Source organism: Haliotis cracherodii, unplaced genomic scaffold (assembly GCF_022045235.1).
Source record: "Haliotis cracherodii isolate W230 unplaced genomic scaffold, xgHalCrac1.p SCAF_18, whole genome shotgun sequence".
NCBI classification, from domain to species: domain Eukaryota; kingdom Metazoa; phylum Mollusca; class Gastropoda; order Lepetellida; family Haliotidae; genus Haliotis; species Haliotis cracherodii.
In genome coordinates, this window is record NW_027266273.1 from 11,404,507 (window position 1) to 11,422,509 (window position 18,003).

The 18,003-nt window shown below is 39.2% G+C and overlaps 1 protein-coding gene across 1 annotated transcript; it reads left to right on the top strand.

The window, feature by feature from the left end:
- The first annotated feature begins 211 nt into the window (after positions 1–211).
- LOC139466040 (nose resistant to fluoxetine protein 6-like) lies at positions 212–14,202 on the top strand. Its single transcript, XM_071248057.1, has 15 exons — positions 212–785; positions 1,580–1,788; positions 2,350–2,435; positions 3,751–3,843; positions 4,378–4,613; positions 6,041–6,208; positions 6,856–6,952; positions 7,206–7,310; positions 8,404–8,572; positions 9,482–9,564; positions 9,885–9,986; positions 10,336–10,459; positions 10,740–10,932; positions 13,046–13,188; positions 14,077–14,202. The coding sequence occupies exons 1-15, from the start codon at positions 212–214 to the stop codon at positions 14,200–14,202; spliced, it is 2,508 nt and encodes an 835-aa protein (XP_071104158.1).
- The last annotated feature ends 3,801 nt before the right edge of the window (positions 14,203–18,003 follow it).

Below are 18,003 nucleotides of genomic sequence, written 5' to 3' on the forward strand. Positions count from 1 at the left end.
CCATCACTTGATGTCGAGCCAAACGAATGACATGAGTCAAGGCTAAGGGTATCGGTGAAAAGTTTACATTACAGTCCAGATGTTATCGTAAAGACTTGACTTATAACTCTCTGGTGTATTATGATACTAAGATTCTAAGTCATCAGCGGTATTAGGGAAGCTGGTATTCGGTGTAACGTTGGTGTGTCAACTGTTCTCCAATTTATATAATATGATTTTATCGGCAGAGTCATCAACATTTATCATCGTTTTGGTGTGTATATGTTCAGTGAACACGTTCCAAATGAATAATGATCTTCTTAAGCTCAATGAAAGTTACAATAAGACAATTGCACAACAAGGAGGCATTATCACACAGTATAGCCAGATAGCTTCAAGTGGTCAGCCAAGTTCTTTAAACCTAAAGGACGAAGGAGATGGAGAACCCACGGATCAACTGCATTTTGTTCCCAACTCGTCTGAACACATGAACACCTCTCAAGGTCCACACGCGAATGTATTGGCGGGAATGTTGCAATCAACTCTGCTGAATCCACAGTTGATTTCCATCTTAAGGTCAGTGATGGGAAACAAACATGAAAAAAGTGTTAACGATATCTCGAAGACTATTTTAAAGAAAGGTTCGGGGAGCGAGGAGACGCCGTTGCTGTCGACGTTGGAGAAGGTGTTGGCAGATGTGCAGTATTTACTGAGTCCGGAAGGACTTGAGAGCGAGGACCGATGTACAGCTGACGTCAGCGCCTATCTCCAGGGTATTGGGGAGGGTCAGATGTGGGCCTTGCAAAGTGAGTCATTCTGTCACAAATCCAACTCATACATTTCCAAATTTGACGCATTTGTGACTGAAATGATGTCTGACGCAATTCCTTATTTTGAGTCGTAATATATGCCTTTGCTTTTTTTGTGACGTGTGCCACCGGCGAACACCTGGTATCATTACTATTTGATAGTGATTCATGAATACATGCTATGATCTAGTCGGAATCGAACAATGAACTTTCATGATTATGAAAGGATCTTTTTTTTTGCTTTTATTTCCATTACGATATATTATTGTTAACGAAACATATTTGAACTACACTTTGGTAGTGGTGATTCTGAAAGAGTGAAACAGCTTGAGTCAAACTGACATTTGTCGACTCATCACAAGCATGCCCCTAGGAATTAGTGCATGTCTGGCCAACAGAGGTTATTTCACCCGACATAAATAATTGACGTTGGCTGGAAAAATGCAAATTTCGAATTTGACCCCCGACCTCTTTAACGATCTAGTGCGCCACCATTTCATCACACCAACCATAGAATTCATCAGATCTCATCACCTACTCCCCAGCACATATGATCATATCATATCAATTTGTCAAAACCATATAGATCAAGATTGTCTTGAAGATTCACAATATACCCTACGTTTTTGGCATACATAGTTTAACCCGAATCACAAGGAGATGTCTCCACACATTGCAGCGGTATTCATTTAAAAAGCAGTCTTTACTGAAAACGCAATATCGACAATACTATCTACATTGAAATACTTGTTGAGGACTTTGTTTATTTGGTAAGTGTTGCTCTGTTACAGTGTTAGATGCATCAGGCAAACCAGGCAAAAGTATTCTACGGGGAGCGATCAAATTTCTTGGTAACTATGACGAATGTCTGGATGTGTCACACGTACTAACCAATGAAAGCACGGGAGAAAGTCATGTGATAAATGGAGGCTACTGTCACTTCCTTCTCAAAGGCCTTGAAGCAATCACCAATATTACCAACATACATGAACCACCTAAGGTACGTGTTTCCCTTCGATAAAATCTTTCTAACTTAACTTATAATAATCTTATCAAACGTTGAACAAACTCCATGTCACCTCGCGGGTGGGGGGTTGGGGGGGTGTACGGGTGGCCCAGTCGTCAAAGGCGCCGCGATACGCTGTGCAGAGTTGCACCCCTTGGGCACTCCAGAAACCTATGATTGTGTCAGCAGCATCCCCGTGCTCCTGGGTTTCATCGAAGTGGTAAACGTCTCAGACCTGCATCATTTGGGGCTTTCCTACCACATTAAGTTGACACGCCGTGATATACCTGGAATTACTGTTTAAAGCGGCGTTAAACCAAACTCACTCACTCACTCCAGCAGCAGGAAATGACCATACTAAGTTATATCCCCTTAGATCAACAAAATAACATGGCGTTGCATTTATCAAGTTAGGAAACCATGTTTAAAGTCAAGTCAAATCAGAGTATCCTATTCCTTCGCCACTCCAAAAAAATAATGACACTCCCTGTGTCCTGAGAGTCATATAAGGTCACAAAAGGTCATATATATTACATTGAGAGAATACATTTGCAGATATTTCAACGCCACGTATTTATACAATGGGACCTGTGTCTACCAAATTCCTGCAATGACAGTCAGGTCATGGAGGCTGCTTCAAGATGTGAGTTTAATCCTCAATGCCTATGTTCTCACAACTCATAAAAGGAAAAGTATTACATAATAGATCATTTTTTGTATAACATGTATTTTCGTTTAACATAGTTTTCGTTTGGGTAATACTGCCAGTAGTTATGACTTAGTCTAGTTTTATAAACCTATTCATTGGGATCGCTATTAAGTAAGAGACTTCTTTCTATAGGCATTAAACCCCTATTGGGAGGTTTTACTTTCCATTCGTGTTAAATCTCATAAACAGGGACCTTGTAATGTCCCTGGGATGTTATATAATATCACTGAGATTTTATAGCATATTCATATTTGCTGCAATATCCCAGGGACTTTATATAATGTCCTGGGTATTTTATTAATGTAACTTCTGTTCAGATTTAAACATGTTATGAAATGTAAAATCAAACGACAAATGTTTTCTTTATATTCCCGAGGAATATAACCTTCATATCTGTAGCCCGGTGAGTGTACCACGAGGCTACAGAGGTGTTGATAAGCCACACTGGTTTTTAGAATGTCCTTTTCAAGATCCGTACGCCATCAACAGATATTTTACGCGCGGTTCATGGAATGTATGTTCGAAACATAAAAATGTTGATAAATGTTGTTTTAAGTTTCTTTTTTCGGTTTATAAGCATGGAAAAACTCTTTCCCTCGGTTTGGGTAGACAGAGCATGCCCTGGGGAGAGGGAAAAACCAAGGGGGCGAAGCCCCCTGCGGTTTTTCCCGACCCCCAGGGCATGCTCTGTCTACCAAAACCGAGTAAGCGTGTTTTCTCCAATACGTAAGCAATGCATGTGCAATTTTATGATTTATTGCCTACGAGGGCAAACATATCGGGGTTCATAAAAATCATAAGTGCCCTAGGGTCATATCACGTCAGGAGACAACATTGTATTGTTATCGTCATCCGGGTGGCATTGCTGACGTCATTATTGTGACGTGAGGTCGGAATAACGTCACACTAGAAACGACATCATAGCTGAAGATTGTTGACGTCATTCGACAAATTGTGGTTCCGCTGCTGTTGCGACTTGCACTCCTTATACTAAAATTTGACCCTGTATGCGGACATCTTCTTCGCTAATAAATAGATAATTATGTTCGTGTTCATGTCATCCTATGTTTACGACACTCGTGCCTCGCTCTCGCTCGGGAAATATCGGAATCTTGACACTCGGGTCGTAAACATAATATGACATGAACACTCACATAATATCCTCTATATCCACAATGACATAGTAACAAATTATACATATGCATATAGAGGTTATAGCAATTATTTGAATGTTACTAATCCTCTGTACTACCTCTAGACGCTAATGGCTCATCTCTGGTGTCAGCTTTTTTCACCACGGTGACAGACTGGAAGGAAGACCCTGTTGCTGTGGCAACAGTGTAAGTTCATCACCAATTTGCCATTCATTGAGATTCAATTATCGCATAAACGATGTGATTAATAAGCGTGGAGACTGGGAGGTATTAAAAGGAGTCAAAGTCTGAAAGGTTGCAATCAAAATCAAATTGAAGATGAATTTCATTTTATAATAATTTGTGATCGATATGTACATTTAAGACGAAAAAATATACCCAAAAAGTTTTACCTTTACCCCTCCATACATACGTTTAATATTTTAATGGCATCAAATAATGTAATAATCATTCAAAATCTATCCGTATTCATTTACAAAGCAATGAAACTACGTCTTGTGTAAATTGCCTAAAATTTTGTATTATAATGTTCCTCTCTCACTGTATACTCTGTAATGTATAATGGGCCTGTGGCCTACACTACATAATGAATAAAGACTATATAAGCGATGACAAACGTGTTCTATGCCTGCTTTCGTGCCAGACTTTCGTTGAAAAATGCTACAGAACTGTTTTTAAATTATATTACGTCTTCTTCACACTGGCGTGCACATTTTGCAGGGTGGTCATCTGTTTCATCGTTGCGTTATCTCTTGTGGGGACACTGTATGACATCATCAGCACAGAGACAAATTGTCACAGACGTGTCCGCTTTAATGGAGACATCGACGACGACAGTGATAGAGACGCCTTTGTGAATGATGATGGTTTGCTACCTAAAATCGTTCATGACGAAAATGAACATCTAGGATTACACAGGTTGGAAAAGCAGGAGGAGCAAGAACACGGTGATGAAGGTAATGTGTGGGTTTCGAGAATTGAGGACGTCAAATCATTCTTCAACTTCATCATTTATTCTAATTCTTAGTTTCATATTCTAACAGATTCTAGGGGCGGTCGGGTAGCCCCGTAGTTAAAGCGTTTGCTCGTCACGCCGAAGACCCGGGTTCGATTCCCGACATGGGTACAATGTGTGAAGCCCATTTCTGGTGTCCCCCGCCGTGATATTGCTGGAATATTCCTAAAAGCGGCGTAAAACCATACTCACTCACTCTAACAGATTCTTGTTTTAGTTGAAGGGTGACATTGCCACAAAATACTTTGGTAGCGCTGTCGGCTTGATTGACTGCAAAATAATGCAGACACGTCTATGAATATACTTATATTTAGACGCAAATATGAAAATAAACGGTCACTTAAATAATGTCTTACTTGCATTTAATTGCATAATTACCGTTTTATAACCACCACGGTCCCCCCGCTCACAGCACAGTCTCTTTCACATAGCGATACCAACAACAACAACAAAAAGCTACTTCCCTTTACAAGTTAAATATAGACCGCTTAAATATAAGATTAATTCAAACAATTAATCAGAGTCCAACATAATGTGTACCAGCAGTATCAATAGTCAGACCTAGGGGTTGACGTGGTACGATAGTGATCAGTTGTGGCATGTCATAATATTATATGGACGCAAAAGAAACATTCTATGAAACAGGTCTTTGAAACGCATTTAGAAGTGATACACAAAAGGAAGAGAATTTGTGGATTTCAAATTCTTTATTATGAGGAAAACAACGTTTCGGAGTATATGTTTACTCCTTCATCAGGTAAAATTCGTTATTTTACATATTCCTTATTTCCCCCCAGTCATTAAGTAAAAGCGACAAAAGTCTTCCAATAATTATTTGGTGTGATCATTCTGTCATTACATGATATTGACCTTGCCACTTGGTAACTTAGATAAAAAGTTCTTCTTTATTATGACACAACCTTTCGGACTATATGCTTACTCTAAATTCTATTTTGAGAATTGTTTTGATATAATCTATATGCCATTATTACATATGTATCCTAGCAAAATATCTAATGATTGAGCTTTTATTGGTTATGAGATGGTTCCATTTTCATTAAGTTTTCATTTCAGCTTCTGAGGAATAAAATATAAACAAATTCAACATTCAAAGCTGCTGCATATCAATGGTTCACATTAGCTTATAAGGAAGATTCTCAAGAATTTTTTCACAATTTCACCTCAGAATTTTTGAATTTATATCCATGTTCATATGTCTTGCCATCATGGTAAACGCCCTGCACTACTTTCAAGTGCACAGCTTTAGTCAGCTCGGGAAGAATTTGAACGATAACGACGGATGAAGATTAATCCTATCAGTGTTTTAGCTTATCCATTTTAATTATTTTGATTTTTGTGTTTTTTAAGGTTTGGGTCGCCAACTCCTCCTGTCGTTCTCCGTCCGTAGGAACACTGAAAAGATCCTCAACACCAGGACGGGGAAAGGAGACCTAGGCTGTCTCCATGGCATCCGCGTACTCAGTATGGCAATGGTCATCCTCGGACATGCATCATATTGGAGTGGATTTGATAGCTGTGAGTATAGTATGTCATAAACTAGTCATATTTTCCTACTGTGCAGCTACAGCAGTTTGAATAGATCCCTCATTATAGATCCCTGCCACTGCACTATTCTTTGATACCTTATTACTCTTTCAGACATGCGTTTGCCCCCACCACACCTCAGTCCACTTAACAGGACGCGGTTTTCGTTTATTCAGTGACCGTCTCCGTGGTCTAATGATAGAGCGTCCGCCCGGAGAGCGGAAGGTCCGGGGTTCGATCCCCGCGTCATATCAAAAGACGTTAAAAGATGATACTTGGTGTTACCCTGTCTGGCGCTCGGCATAAAGGGGCTAAAACAAGGACTGCTGTGTCTGAGTGGGGTATTCATCTTAAACTGCGGCATGGTATCTCAGTGGGCTAGCACTATAAGTCGGCAATAATGTGCAATAATCTTGGACGCGACGTTAAACCCAATTCAACCCTGTATCACAACACATTTGGATTAATTAAAGCATTGCAAACTATTGGTATTTGTGCTGGGAGATACATCAACATTATATTTATCTTATTTTCTGAAATTATTTGTAAAGAAACTTCCGATTGAATAGTACAAAAATAACCAACTGATTTGCCAACTGTTTTAACGTCTTAATCATGTCTTTAATCTTTCCCACTAGATGAGAACGTGAGTGATTATACTGAATGGACAAGAAGATTCACCATGCAGTTCTTACTAAATGCCACATTGGCAGTTGATACATTCTTTCTGCTCAGGTACTTACATTAAGTCAATAATTATCTTTGTAAAGTATAAGTTACATATGAAATATTGCTTTACTGGAATTTTAAACTTTAATCCGATTTTTTTGCCTTGAAAAAAACCCCATTTTACTTAAGTTAACATTTTTGTGTTTGGTAGGCGAATAATAATAGGTTTTTATCTACATAAATGAAGGTATCGGTTTGGCAAATCTTAGCAGATCATAAACATTTGCTTCTTGTCAGTTTACCTATAACCTTTTTCTAGCGGCTGCTTGTTGACGTTCTTGTTCCTGAGAGAATGTGCAAAGTCCGCCAGAGGGAAGCCTACAGCCAGACAGATGGTCATCTACTACATCCACAGATGGTGGAGGTGACTATCATTACCCAAAAGGGACAGTGTGGATGGGAGGACTTTGCCTTTCCTAATTTTTTAGATGTGGTGCCTGGGACAATGGCCAGGACCCGATTGCCACATTGGGCATACGTGATTGTTTGTTTGTTTGTTGTTTAATGTCACACTCAGCAATATTCCAGCTATATGATGGCGGTCTGTAAATAATCGAGTCTGGACCAAACAAGCCAGTGATTGATATCATGGGCATCGATCCACGCAAATGGGATCGATGACATGCAGAAATCAAGTCAGCGAGCCTGACCACCCGATCCCGTTAGTCGCCTCTTACGACAAGTATAGTCGCCTTTTACAGCAAGCATGGGTTGCTGAAGACCTATGCTCTCCCAGATCTTCGTGGGTCGGGTAAATGTTAGACGCGACAGACATAACACATTCAACGTTTGGAAATACGTATTATTCATGTAAATCGTTATTTTACATAATCCTTATTTCCCCCCAGCTCGTAAGTAAAAGAGGGAAAACTCTTCCAATAATTATTTGGCGTGATCGTTCTGTCATTACATGATATTGACCTTACCACAAGGTAGCTTAGATAAAAAATTCTTCTTTATTTTTTGCCAAATATTGTACTACAAAATACACTGGGCTCACTTCGAATGTACCAGATAAGAACTATTCGCGCACCAAGTACTATTCACACCTTTCAACTATTTCATAAATATGCAAGAGAATTTATGGATGTCAACTTCTTTATTATGAGGAACACAACGTTTCGGACAATATGCTAACGCCTTCATCAGGTAAAATCGTTATTTTACATGTTCCTTAATTCCCCCTAGAGCTTAGAAAAATAGATAAAAATTCACAAACATCAAAACAGTAACCTCTACCAGAAATGTACAGCCTTTGTCCGACCATCTGTTTATTCACTGCCAACTCAAAATAGTACACATCGACGTCTATACAATAGTTGATATTTGTAACCGACCCCCTGGTCCAGTTTTTTTATTAAAAACAGTTGCTGTCACATTCTCATTGAGACTCAGTATACAGAGGAAGCATGAAAACCCAGCAAGGACTGGTCTCAAGTACCGGTTCTGTGTTCCAGGTTGACCCCTGTATATATGATAATCATCATGTTCTACTCGGGCTTACTGGACCACCTCATAGACGGACCACTGGCTGACTCAAAGAACCTCTTAGACAAGGACCATTGTCGGGACAACTGGTGGGCCAATCTGCTGTACATCAACAATTTTGATACGATACATGAAACGGTAAATGTACTCATTATTGTTTATTATATAATGCAGACAATCTTCTGATTGTTATTCAAAATGTTGAATTTGTAAGAATAACGTTTTGTAATAAAATCCTACTTTGGAACTGGAACATAAAGCAAAAACACATGATACAATGTCATCATGCGGTCGTAAGTGTTCATTGAAGAGGGACTAAGCTTAAGTCAATTATCATTCCCACCAAATGTGATTCAAGTGCCTCGAACAACACTTTGTTTTCTACTTGCTAACATCTCATTACTTTTATCACCTAATAAATAACCGATTTTTGCAGAGCGAATGTATCAGGCTTACACGTGGCACCAGTTATAGTGAGTGAGTGAGTTGGGTTTAACGCCGCTTTTAACAGTATTCCAGTTATATCACGGCGTGTCAGCTTAATGTGGGAGGAAAGCCCGAAGTGATGCAGATCTCAGACGTTTACCACTTCGGTGAATCCCACGAGCACGGGTATGGTGCTGACAAACATACCGGGATTTTGAACCCATGATCATAGGTTTCTCGCGTGCCCAAGGGACGCAACTCTGCACAGCGAATCGCGGCGCCTTAGACGACTGGGCCACCCGTGCACCAGTTATATGTTTAGATCTTGGGAAATGCAGCACACTATTGAGCACATTGTTCCTGTTTAGGATTATCTACAAGTACACTGACATCCATACATGTATTCTGTGAGAAAAGTTGACAAATCCCTCTCTGCATCTGGCAATATATGTAGTCATCGAGCTGTCATTTAAACTACTGCATAATGTCTAAACCACGCTTACGAAATTGTGTTATTGTTGTTTCCTTTCATTCTGACGTATTTAGATCACTTACTTCGTCTTCAAGCCTTTGGATATCGCCGATGGCTACCTATATTCATGGCGCGCACGTCTGTTTCAGTGCCTTCCAGCTTCCTGGTTTTTAGCAAATGATATGCAGTATTACGTGGTGGCTCCACTGGCGTTACTGCCGCTTACATTCGGGTAACTAAACACTTTAATCATCTGAGTGTGTGAGTTAGGTACTATGATTTTACGCCGCCTTCAGCAATATTTCAGCATTATCACGGCGGGGGACATCAGAAATTGTCTTCTCACATTGTATCCATGTAGGGAATCGAACCATGGCCTTCGTCTTGACCCTAACGTCCATAAATCGTCTAATATGGATGATGGAATAGTACAGTAACATGAATAAGGTCAATTAAATGCAAAGGATTAATGATGAAACATTTTTACAACATTTTCGAATTGGTTTATTTCATTGAAGATCAAAGATTCATGACGCCACAACATTTTTTCAGTTTTGCCTGGCTCGGTTATTGTGTGATATCTGGATTCATTGCTATACATATTATATCATACGGATATCTGGAATGGCAAACTGGAGGCAGCTCAGTGCTTCTGTAAGTATTTACATCACTTAACATAAGCAAAAACGATCATGCTTTGTTTCCATTATTTATCAAGATAAAATGGTTCAAGCTTCTGACACTTCGCTGGGATTTAAAGGAAGAATAGGTTCCCAGTATCCGTGCTTGTCGTGCAACCGCGCGACTGTGACAAGGATGACTGTTCGTGCTTTCAATCACTGTTTTACTTTGTTTTGATTTGATTGTGAACAGGGGCCACGGGTGTCCCAGTCGTCTAATAACTTCCAAAGAAAAGGACAGAATTGTATGATTTCCTGTAAATAAAATTTAGTCTCACTATTCTTGACATATATATGTAGTTTTGTATGATGCTTTATCCAAGGAACCCAAGGGAATTTGTGGACAAGGTCTACCGTAAACCCTGGAGTCATGTCGGCGTATTCGCTATAGGGATGTTCCTAGGGGTCTTGCTGCACAAAACCAAGCGTAAACTCAAGATACGAAGAGTAAGCCATTTATATCCAGTGTATAAATATAGAATACTAAACGAGCTCCTGTGTAATACCAAATTTATAAATCGAGTAAACATACCGGGTCTTGAGTTCGAATGCCAAATCTGCCCTGATTTAGGATCCTTTTGTGTCAGTCAAATAAAGTTCAAAGCGGCATTAAAAACCAAACTCACCCACTAACATTGCTTGTATAAGAGCTCCACACTGATGTCACTGTAGGTGTAGATTTAGATGGGTGAGAACACTTGTATCTAAAGGAGTTTACTTGTTGCAGTACCTCCTTGTACTGGGGTGGCTGGTATTCCTAGCTGTAGGACTTCTGTGCTCTTACATCACATATGACCAGATGCGAGAGGCGGACAGACAATGGGACGCCAATACCAGAATCGTCTATGAAACTCTCAGCAGGCCTGGCTGGGCGTTGTTTGTGTCTTGGATTATCTTGGTGTGCTGCACACGTAACGGAGGTAAGGTTTCTCTGAGTGAGTGAGTGAGTAAACTGTTCACACGCAAAGTTTGAATTCCCGATATGACATATTCAGACATTGAGAAGACAAACGTGACAAACTATACCAAACAACGTTGAAACGTTAAATATTATACAAACAGTACATTAAGCCTAAAATATGACATTTTTTATGGATAGCAACTTCTTTGTAATGACGTCAGGGCTACTTCTTTTCCCCTTCATCACTTCTAAATGCCTATCAAAGTCTTGGTCTAAAATATCATATATCAGAGAGAGTGATTTACAATCAAGGATTGACTTTCTTTGTATTTACTAAAAATATTTGTGATAAGTGGAATTAATACCATGTGGATTCTAAAATACTCAAAGGATATGATGTTTTTTTTGCAATATAAGAAAAGAACAAACTATGTCTAAACATTTCATTTTTACATTTGAATTTCAACTTTGTAAACCCCTATCCCACACGATAAACCTTAAGAAAAACTTTCATTCCTTGATCCAGGGGCTTGTCATCAAACTTGGTGACCATAAACCCAGTAACAGCTCTTTCTTCAGAGATTCACGGCAATTTGTCAAATATGAAAGCGAATGTCATCTGAAGTCCACTGCGAAAACAATATGAGAAATGCTGGACTTCCTCATTGATAGCATCAATATAACATTTGGGGGTAGGACATATAGGCAAGCAGTAGATTCCCCATGGGCACTAGCTGATCCCCTTGTTGCTGATCTGTTTCTTTATGCATATTTATAGCTAAAATGGATAGAATTATCATCAAACCGCCAGCACGTTATCAGAAATGAGCGGGCCACTGTAACTTGATAATGCCCTCATATTGCTTGACGACAGGCCATTATCAAGCCCGTTGTTCGGTGACGTCATAGGGTAGAGAAAATGACGTCACGTATTATAGTGACGTCATCTGGTTTGTTCTATGACGTTTCCATAATGTGGTCAGTGACATTCGTGAGGATTGCAGTAAAGGTTTCCAAACCGATGTTGTTGTTTCTTTTTAGTTGATAACAAATTCCATCCGTTTAAGCTATAATAAGGGCTTCGTCGGGCAGTTAATGGAAAACCTCGGGCTTCTGCCCTGAAAAAGAGCGTTACCCTTATAGGATTGGAATTTCTGCTCGAATTGGCAAAATAAAAACAAAGCAATTTGGACAAGAAGTTCACTATAAGCTTCAGCTATATCGATTATCTGATATATGATATATTTCAGGAGAAATTTCTTATGGATATGGAAAGGGTTTTGCCTCTTATATGGTCAGGTTCGCTGACTTGGTTGTTACATGCCATCGAATCCCAATTGTGTGGACCGATGCTCAGGATGTCAATAACTGGATTTTCTGGTTCAGACTGGATTATTTACAGACCGCCATCATATAGCTGGAATATTGCTGAATGCAGCGTTAAACAACAAAAAAATAAGTAAACAAATAAATGTCATTGTTCATTCCCTCTGTGATTGCGTACGCTGATGCATATTCTTTTATACACTGTTTATTGTTGCAAAACGATATATGAATGCCTGGGGTGTTCACTTTGGTTCTGACTTTGGAAATTCGGTTTAGTTTCTAAATATAGGTGGACAGAAGAACATTCGTTCACGATCACAAACATTCAATGAAAGGACATTATCGCGTGATTCATGAAACACCCTTGACATCCACCATATTGAACTATATATCATACGATCTGTAGTGAAAGACCACATTCCTCGCTCAAGCCATCGTTGAGAGAGGATATAATGGATTTCTAAGTTGTAATAGAGTTAACTCCCTTATAATGTCCAAGAGTGTTTACTGAAGTAAGGGGGCGGTCGGGTAGCCTGATGGTTAAAGCGTTCGCTCGTCATGCCGCAGTCCCGGGTTCGATTCCCGACATGGGTACAATGTGCGAAGTCCATTTCTGGTATCCCCCGCCGTGTTATCTCTGGAATATTGCTGAAAGCGGCGTAAAACCATACTCACTCACTTACTGAAGTAAACGGACATAATCGTGTGACATTATGTCTGTAGTCAGATAGATGTATTGATTTGAAATAATTGAATTATCATTTATCCTTTCTTACATCTACTGATACTTATATCCTCCCTTGCAGGTGTTATCAACAGCATCCTCTCCTGGTCTGCTTGGATTCCTCTGGGTAGATTGACGTACGGGGCCTACCTGATTCACACAGTCGTGTTGTCCTATACAGAGTTCTCTGTAAGGTCTCTGAGATATGCTGATGTTGTGTTTGTGGTAGGTAGAATCAGTGTCTGCAAAACCTGAACGTACCCTGACAGGTTGCTCATAATATCAACCTCAGGACTGTCTGCTCCATACCCGATTATTGCAGGCCGGCGTCATATGAGATGATGTTCGCAGTTAAATAACAAACAAACAAGCTGACAAGTCATTGAATATCTGATTAACTGCATTTCCTGAAACAGGCGACCGCCTCTCTGGAGAAAGGTTCTGATTGGAGAAGTTCGATTTCCGATCTGCGGCAGCAATAAACCCAAACTCAGAGAAATTGTTACCCTGCCTTGTGCTCGGAAGTAAGGAGACAAAACAGCACTGATCTGCATACAGTGTTGAATGTTAAACTCAGCTGGTATCTCCAGGAGATGTGTTCTCGTTACCTTAGACTAGCATCTATCTAAAAGCTATGACTGAAACTACTGATATTTTGTACATGCATTTTACCTGATGATATGTATTACTTGCTAAACTCTAATTATATGAATTGTTGTATAAATATTACACCATGATAACTCATAAAAGCACTTGTTGTCGATCTAATTATTATATGAAAACTTAGTATAAATGTTATATCATGATAGTGCTATCACTATTATACTTGTATTAGGCCAGACTAGTACAAGCAGATGCTTGAAGCACGAGAATCGCGATCGGATATAGCCAGGTTAACAAATATAGGCCAGAGAACCATTTATAGATTTTGGTATCGACATTGGTATTGGCACTCCAGGGTTCATATGTGCAGAGCATGTGAGCACAGATCACACCAAAAATAGGGTTATACGTTTCAAACCATGTCATTATTTCAGTTGTTAAAGTTTTAGTTGTGTTTGTGATAGTGGCCATGCATAGAACCATTCATACAACCAATTTGTGTTTTTACAGAGCTACCACTACATAGGGACATTTGTCGTCTCCTTCGCCCTGTCGTTCATCACCTTTGTGTTGGTGGAGTCTCCGTGCCTCGTTCTGGAGAAGGTGGTCCTTACCAGACTAAGCCTCAAGAAGTAGGCATGACAAAGGATGATGTACGTTATTCTCATGGAATGTTGTTGTGTTCGTATTCTTAGAAACAATGCAATTTAAAACCAACTTATCTACCAAAGTATCACCTTTCCAAAGTGAACATTATTTACATTATGAACATACCTCATTTAGTCAATATAACATACGTTTTTTATTAACATTATATTATCGGTGTGGGAGATAAGTGAAAGGGATCTAGGTATTATTAAATACGTTTTATGAAATAGTAAGTGATAATTGTCATTCTGTCACCAATAGTTTGAAATTATTTTATAAACGTCCAATAAATGATACATGAGGAGTGAAATAAACAAGCGTATAGTCAACGAAGTCATCTATATCCCCCGCCGAAATTAACACGTTATGGTCAAAATCAGGTAACTGACTCAACATTTCTCTTAGCCCATGTCAAAATAGCTGCAATGGAAATTCTAAAATAAACATTTCTAAAACTCCTTAATATCAAATGGCACCAGTTCAGTATGTGCTTTATATATAGACAGGCAATGTTTGGAAAGGAAATATGTAACAGTTTATTTGTTATAAGTATTTAACGTTTTTTGAGTTAAGCTACGTAAACGAACACCACCCTTATAGAACCGAAGTCCAACTTGTTGCCATGGAAACGTAAAAAAATAAAAATTACTAAAATTCCTTGGGGCGGGGTATAAAAATAGTTTTTACTGTAATGAGAGAGCAAAAGAGGAAATACTTATGAGAAAATCCTACTTTTGTTTTAACCGTTCATTGTATATACTTATATTCTTTTACTTGTATCTGATTTCATTTGACATACATGTGATCCGACAGCACCTGTTTGCGTTTGTTTTTAAAATGTCGTCCTTGATGCTATGATTTGTTTGTTTGTTTGTTTGTTTGTTATTTAACGCCGCACTCAGCAATATTCCAGCTAAAGGACGGCGGTCTGCAAATAATCGAGCCCGGACCAGACAATCCAGTTATTGACATCACGAGCATCAATCCACGAAACTGGATTCAATTTGCACCAATCAAATCAGCGAGCCCGACCTGCCCGATCCTGTTACTCGCCTCTTACAAGCATAGTCACCTTTTACAGCAAGCATGGATTGCTATAGACATATTCTACCCCGAAACTTCACGGATCTGGCACATGTCGAAATACGTGGATACGGAAAACAAATACTTGCCCTGTTCCAAAGACACTGAATAAAATGAGGTAAATGTTCACTCGGTGTACATGTAATATATAATAAAATAATAAAGTCCACGTTAGTCCATCATCTTCTTTATATCAGTTTCAATCATAGTACTATGTTTGTTTGTTGTTTAACGCCGCACTCAGCAATATTCCAGCTATATGACGGCGGTCTGTTAATAATCAAGTCTGGACCAGACACTCCAGTGATCGGTAGCATGAAGATCGATCCACGCCATTGGGATACGATGACATGTATCAACCAAGTCAGCGAGCCTGACCATCCGATCCCGTTAATCGCCTTTTACGACAAGTATGGGTTGCTGAAGACCTATTTTACCCCGGTATCTTCACGGATCTGAACGTATTGGTTGGTTGGTTGGTTGGTTGGTTGTTTAACGCCGCAGTCAGCAATATTCCAGCTATATGACGGCGGTCTGTAAATAGTCGAGTCTGGACCAAGCATTTAGGTGATTAATATCAGGAGCATCGATCCACGCAATTGGGATCGATGACATGTATCAACCAAGTCAGCGAGCCTGACCACCCGATCCATGGGCGGATACAGAGGGGGGGGGGGTCTTTTTATTTCGAAAAAATCTTTATTTCTGTTTAAATTACCACCAAAGACAATAAATAGATCTTAATTGTGCACCCCACCCCACACACCCTTTAAAAAAAGCTGTATCCGCCCATGCGATCCCATTAGTCGCCTCCTACGACAAGCATAGACAAGGCTAGCATTGGTTGCTGAAGATCTATTCTACCCTGGATCTTCCATAGTACATAGTGTTAAGGATAAGCATGTGTAGATCGAATTTGGGAAATATTGTTTTTGTGTCAGTTTGCAGACGACAAGTTGATAATAGCATTTCTTAGTCATTTCAATGAATATAAAAATTGAATGCGATACACGAGATACTAAAAAATGCAATTTGTATAAATGAAGCGGTGCGCGTGAGCACTTGGCACGTGCTGTAAAGACGATAGCGATAACTGATACAGTGAGCAGACGGGCAAGTTCTATTTCCACTGTTTTGATTCCCTATCGTAGAGTTATATCAGAAATCAACAGAATCTTATTTCAAGGTCAGCGAATGTCTAAGTTGTAATAGAGTTAACTCCCTTGTAATGTCCAAGAGTGTTTACTTTAAGTTATTGGTACAGTTAACTTTGTACACGGAATATCTCAGAAATAACACGAAAACATTGGCGATAACTGAGCGTTAAACAACAAACAAACGAAAGATAACTACACATTGCCTATCGTGTACATAACCAAATGAGTACACAATCAATATTGATAGTGTTGATAATTATGAACGTAATCAGCTATAAATATAAATGAAGATCCGGGGAAAATTAGGTCTTCAGCAACCCATTCTTGCCGTAAAAGGCGACTAACGGGATCGGGTGGTCAGGACCGCTGACTTGGTTGATGCATGTCATCGTATCCCAATTGCGTGGATCGATGTCCATGCTATCAATCACTGGATTGTCTGGTCCAGACTCGGTTATTTACAGACCGCCGTCATATAGCTGGAACATATTGTAAAACACAACTCTAATGAAAATTAATATATACATACTTAGAGAACTACATGTTTTTTGTTTTTTTTATTTCAGTCTTTCTCTTGGTATGCATTCTTTTGGAAATTAGTTTAATTGTCATACTGTCCATAGTTGACAGATTTTAAAACGTTTTTTATATTGATTTAATGTCTAATTTATTCTAGTCACGATATGGCTGAAATACTGTCGATGTGACTTTAGATTTTAACTCACTCAGTTGTGCTGAAATAGTATATTTATACACTTACTTTCTTATAAGATATTCCTTTCCTTACTCGACATAATGTTAAGGCCTGATCTATTCGCCGGGTGCTAATATCACGACAAGTATATTGGCGATTTTGATCAATGTCAAAAATACATTTTACGAAGATATTTTGAAGATACTCACTTGTCTATTTGAACAAGACGTATCTGGCTTAAAACGAAAGCAAACTCTTATGATTAACTATAGTTTCATTCATTTAGTGCGTTTATCGATAATATCGTTAATAATTCTTGATGTTTGAACTTGTCATCGATGTAGTTCCATCGGGCACTGGGGCAAATGCGATACATCGACAATTTGACCAATCATTATACCCCTATTTTATTCAAAATATTATTTATGGTACAGTAAACTACGGTTATAACGAACCCAAACGGTTTACTTATTTTAGTTCGTTACAACCGCAGTTGGTTATAAGCATATGTACAGCATATATACAGCAAATGGTCGGGACCAAAAAATAAATTCTTTATATCCGTCAGTTCGTTATAGGCGTGTTCGTTATAAACGTAGTTTACAGTTCCAGGAGGACGACTTCTAGCCCCTTTTATCAATCCGAGACCGCTACACCACGTCCAAAGGGCATCAGGCCCGCGATACGGGAGATATCTCACATGTCCAACCCTGATATAATTTGCGACAGCATGTCGATTCTGGGCAGAAACACGTTCAGTTTCTATTTCTCTGCCACTTTCACAAATACACCAAAGAGAGCCGTGAAGACCCGGGGTAGAATAGGTCTTCGGCGACCAATGCTTGCCGTAAAGGC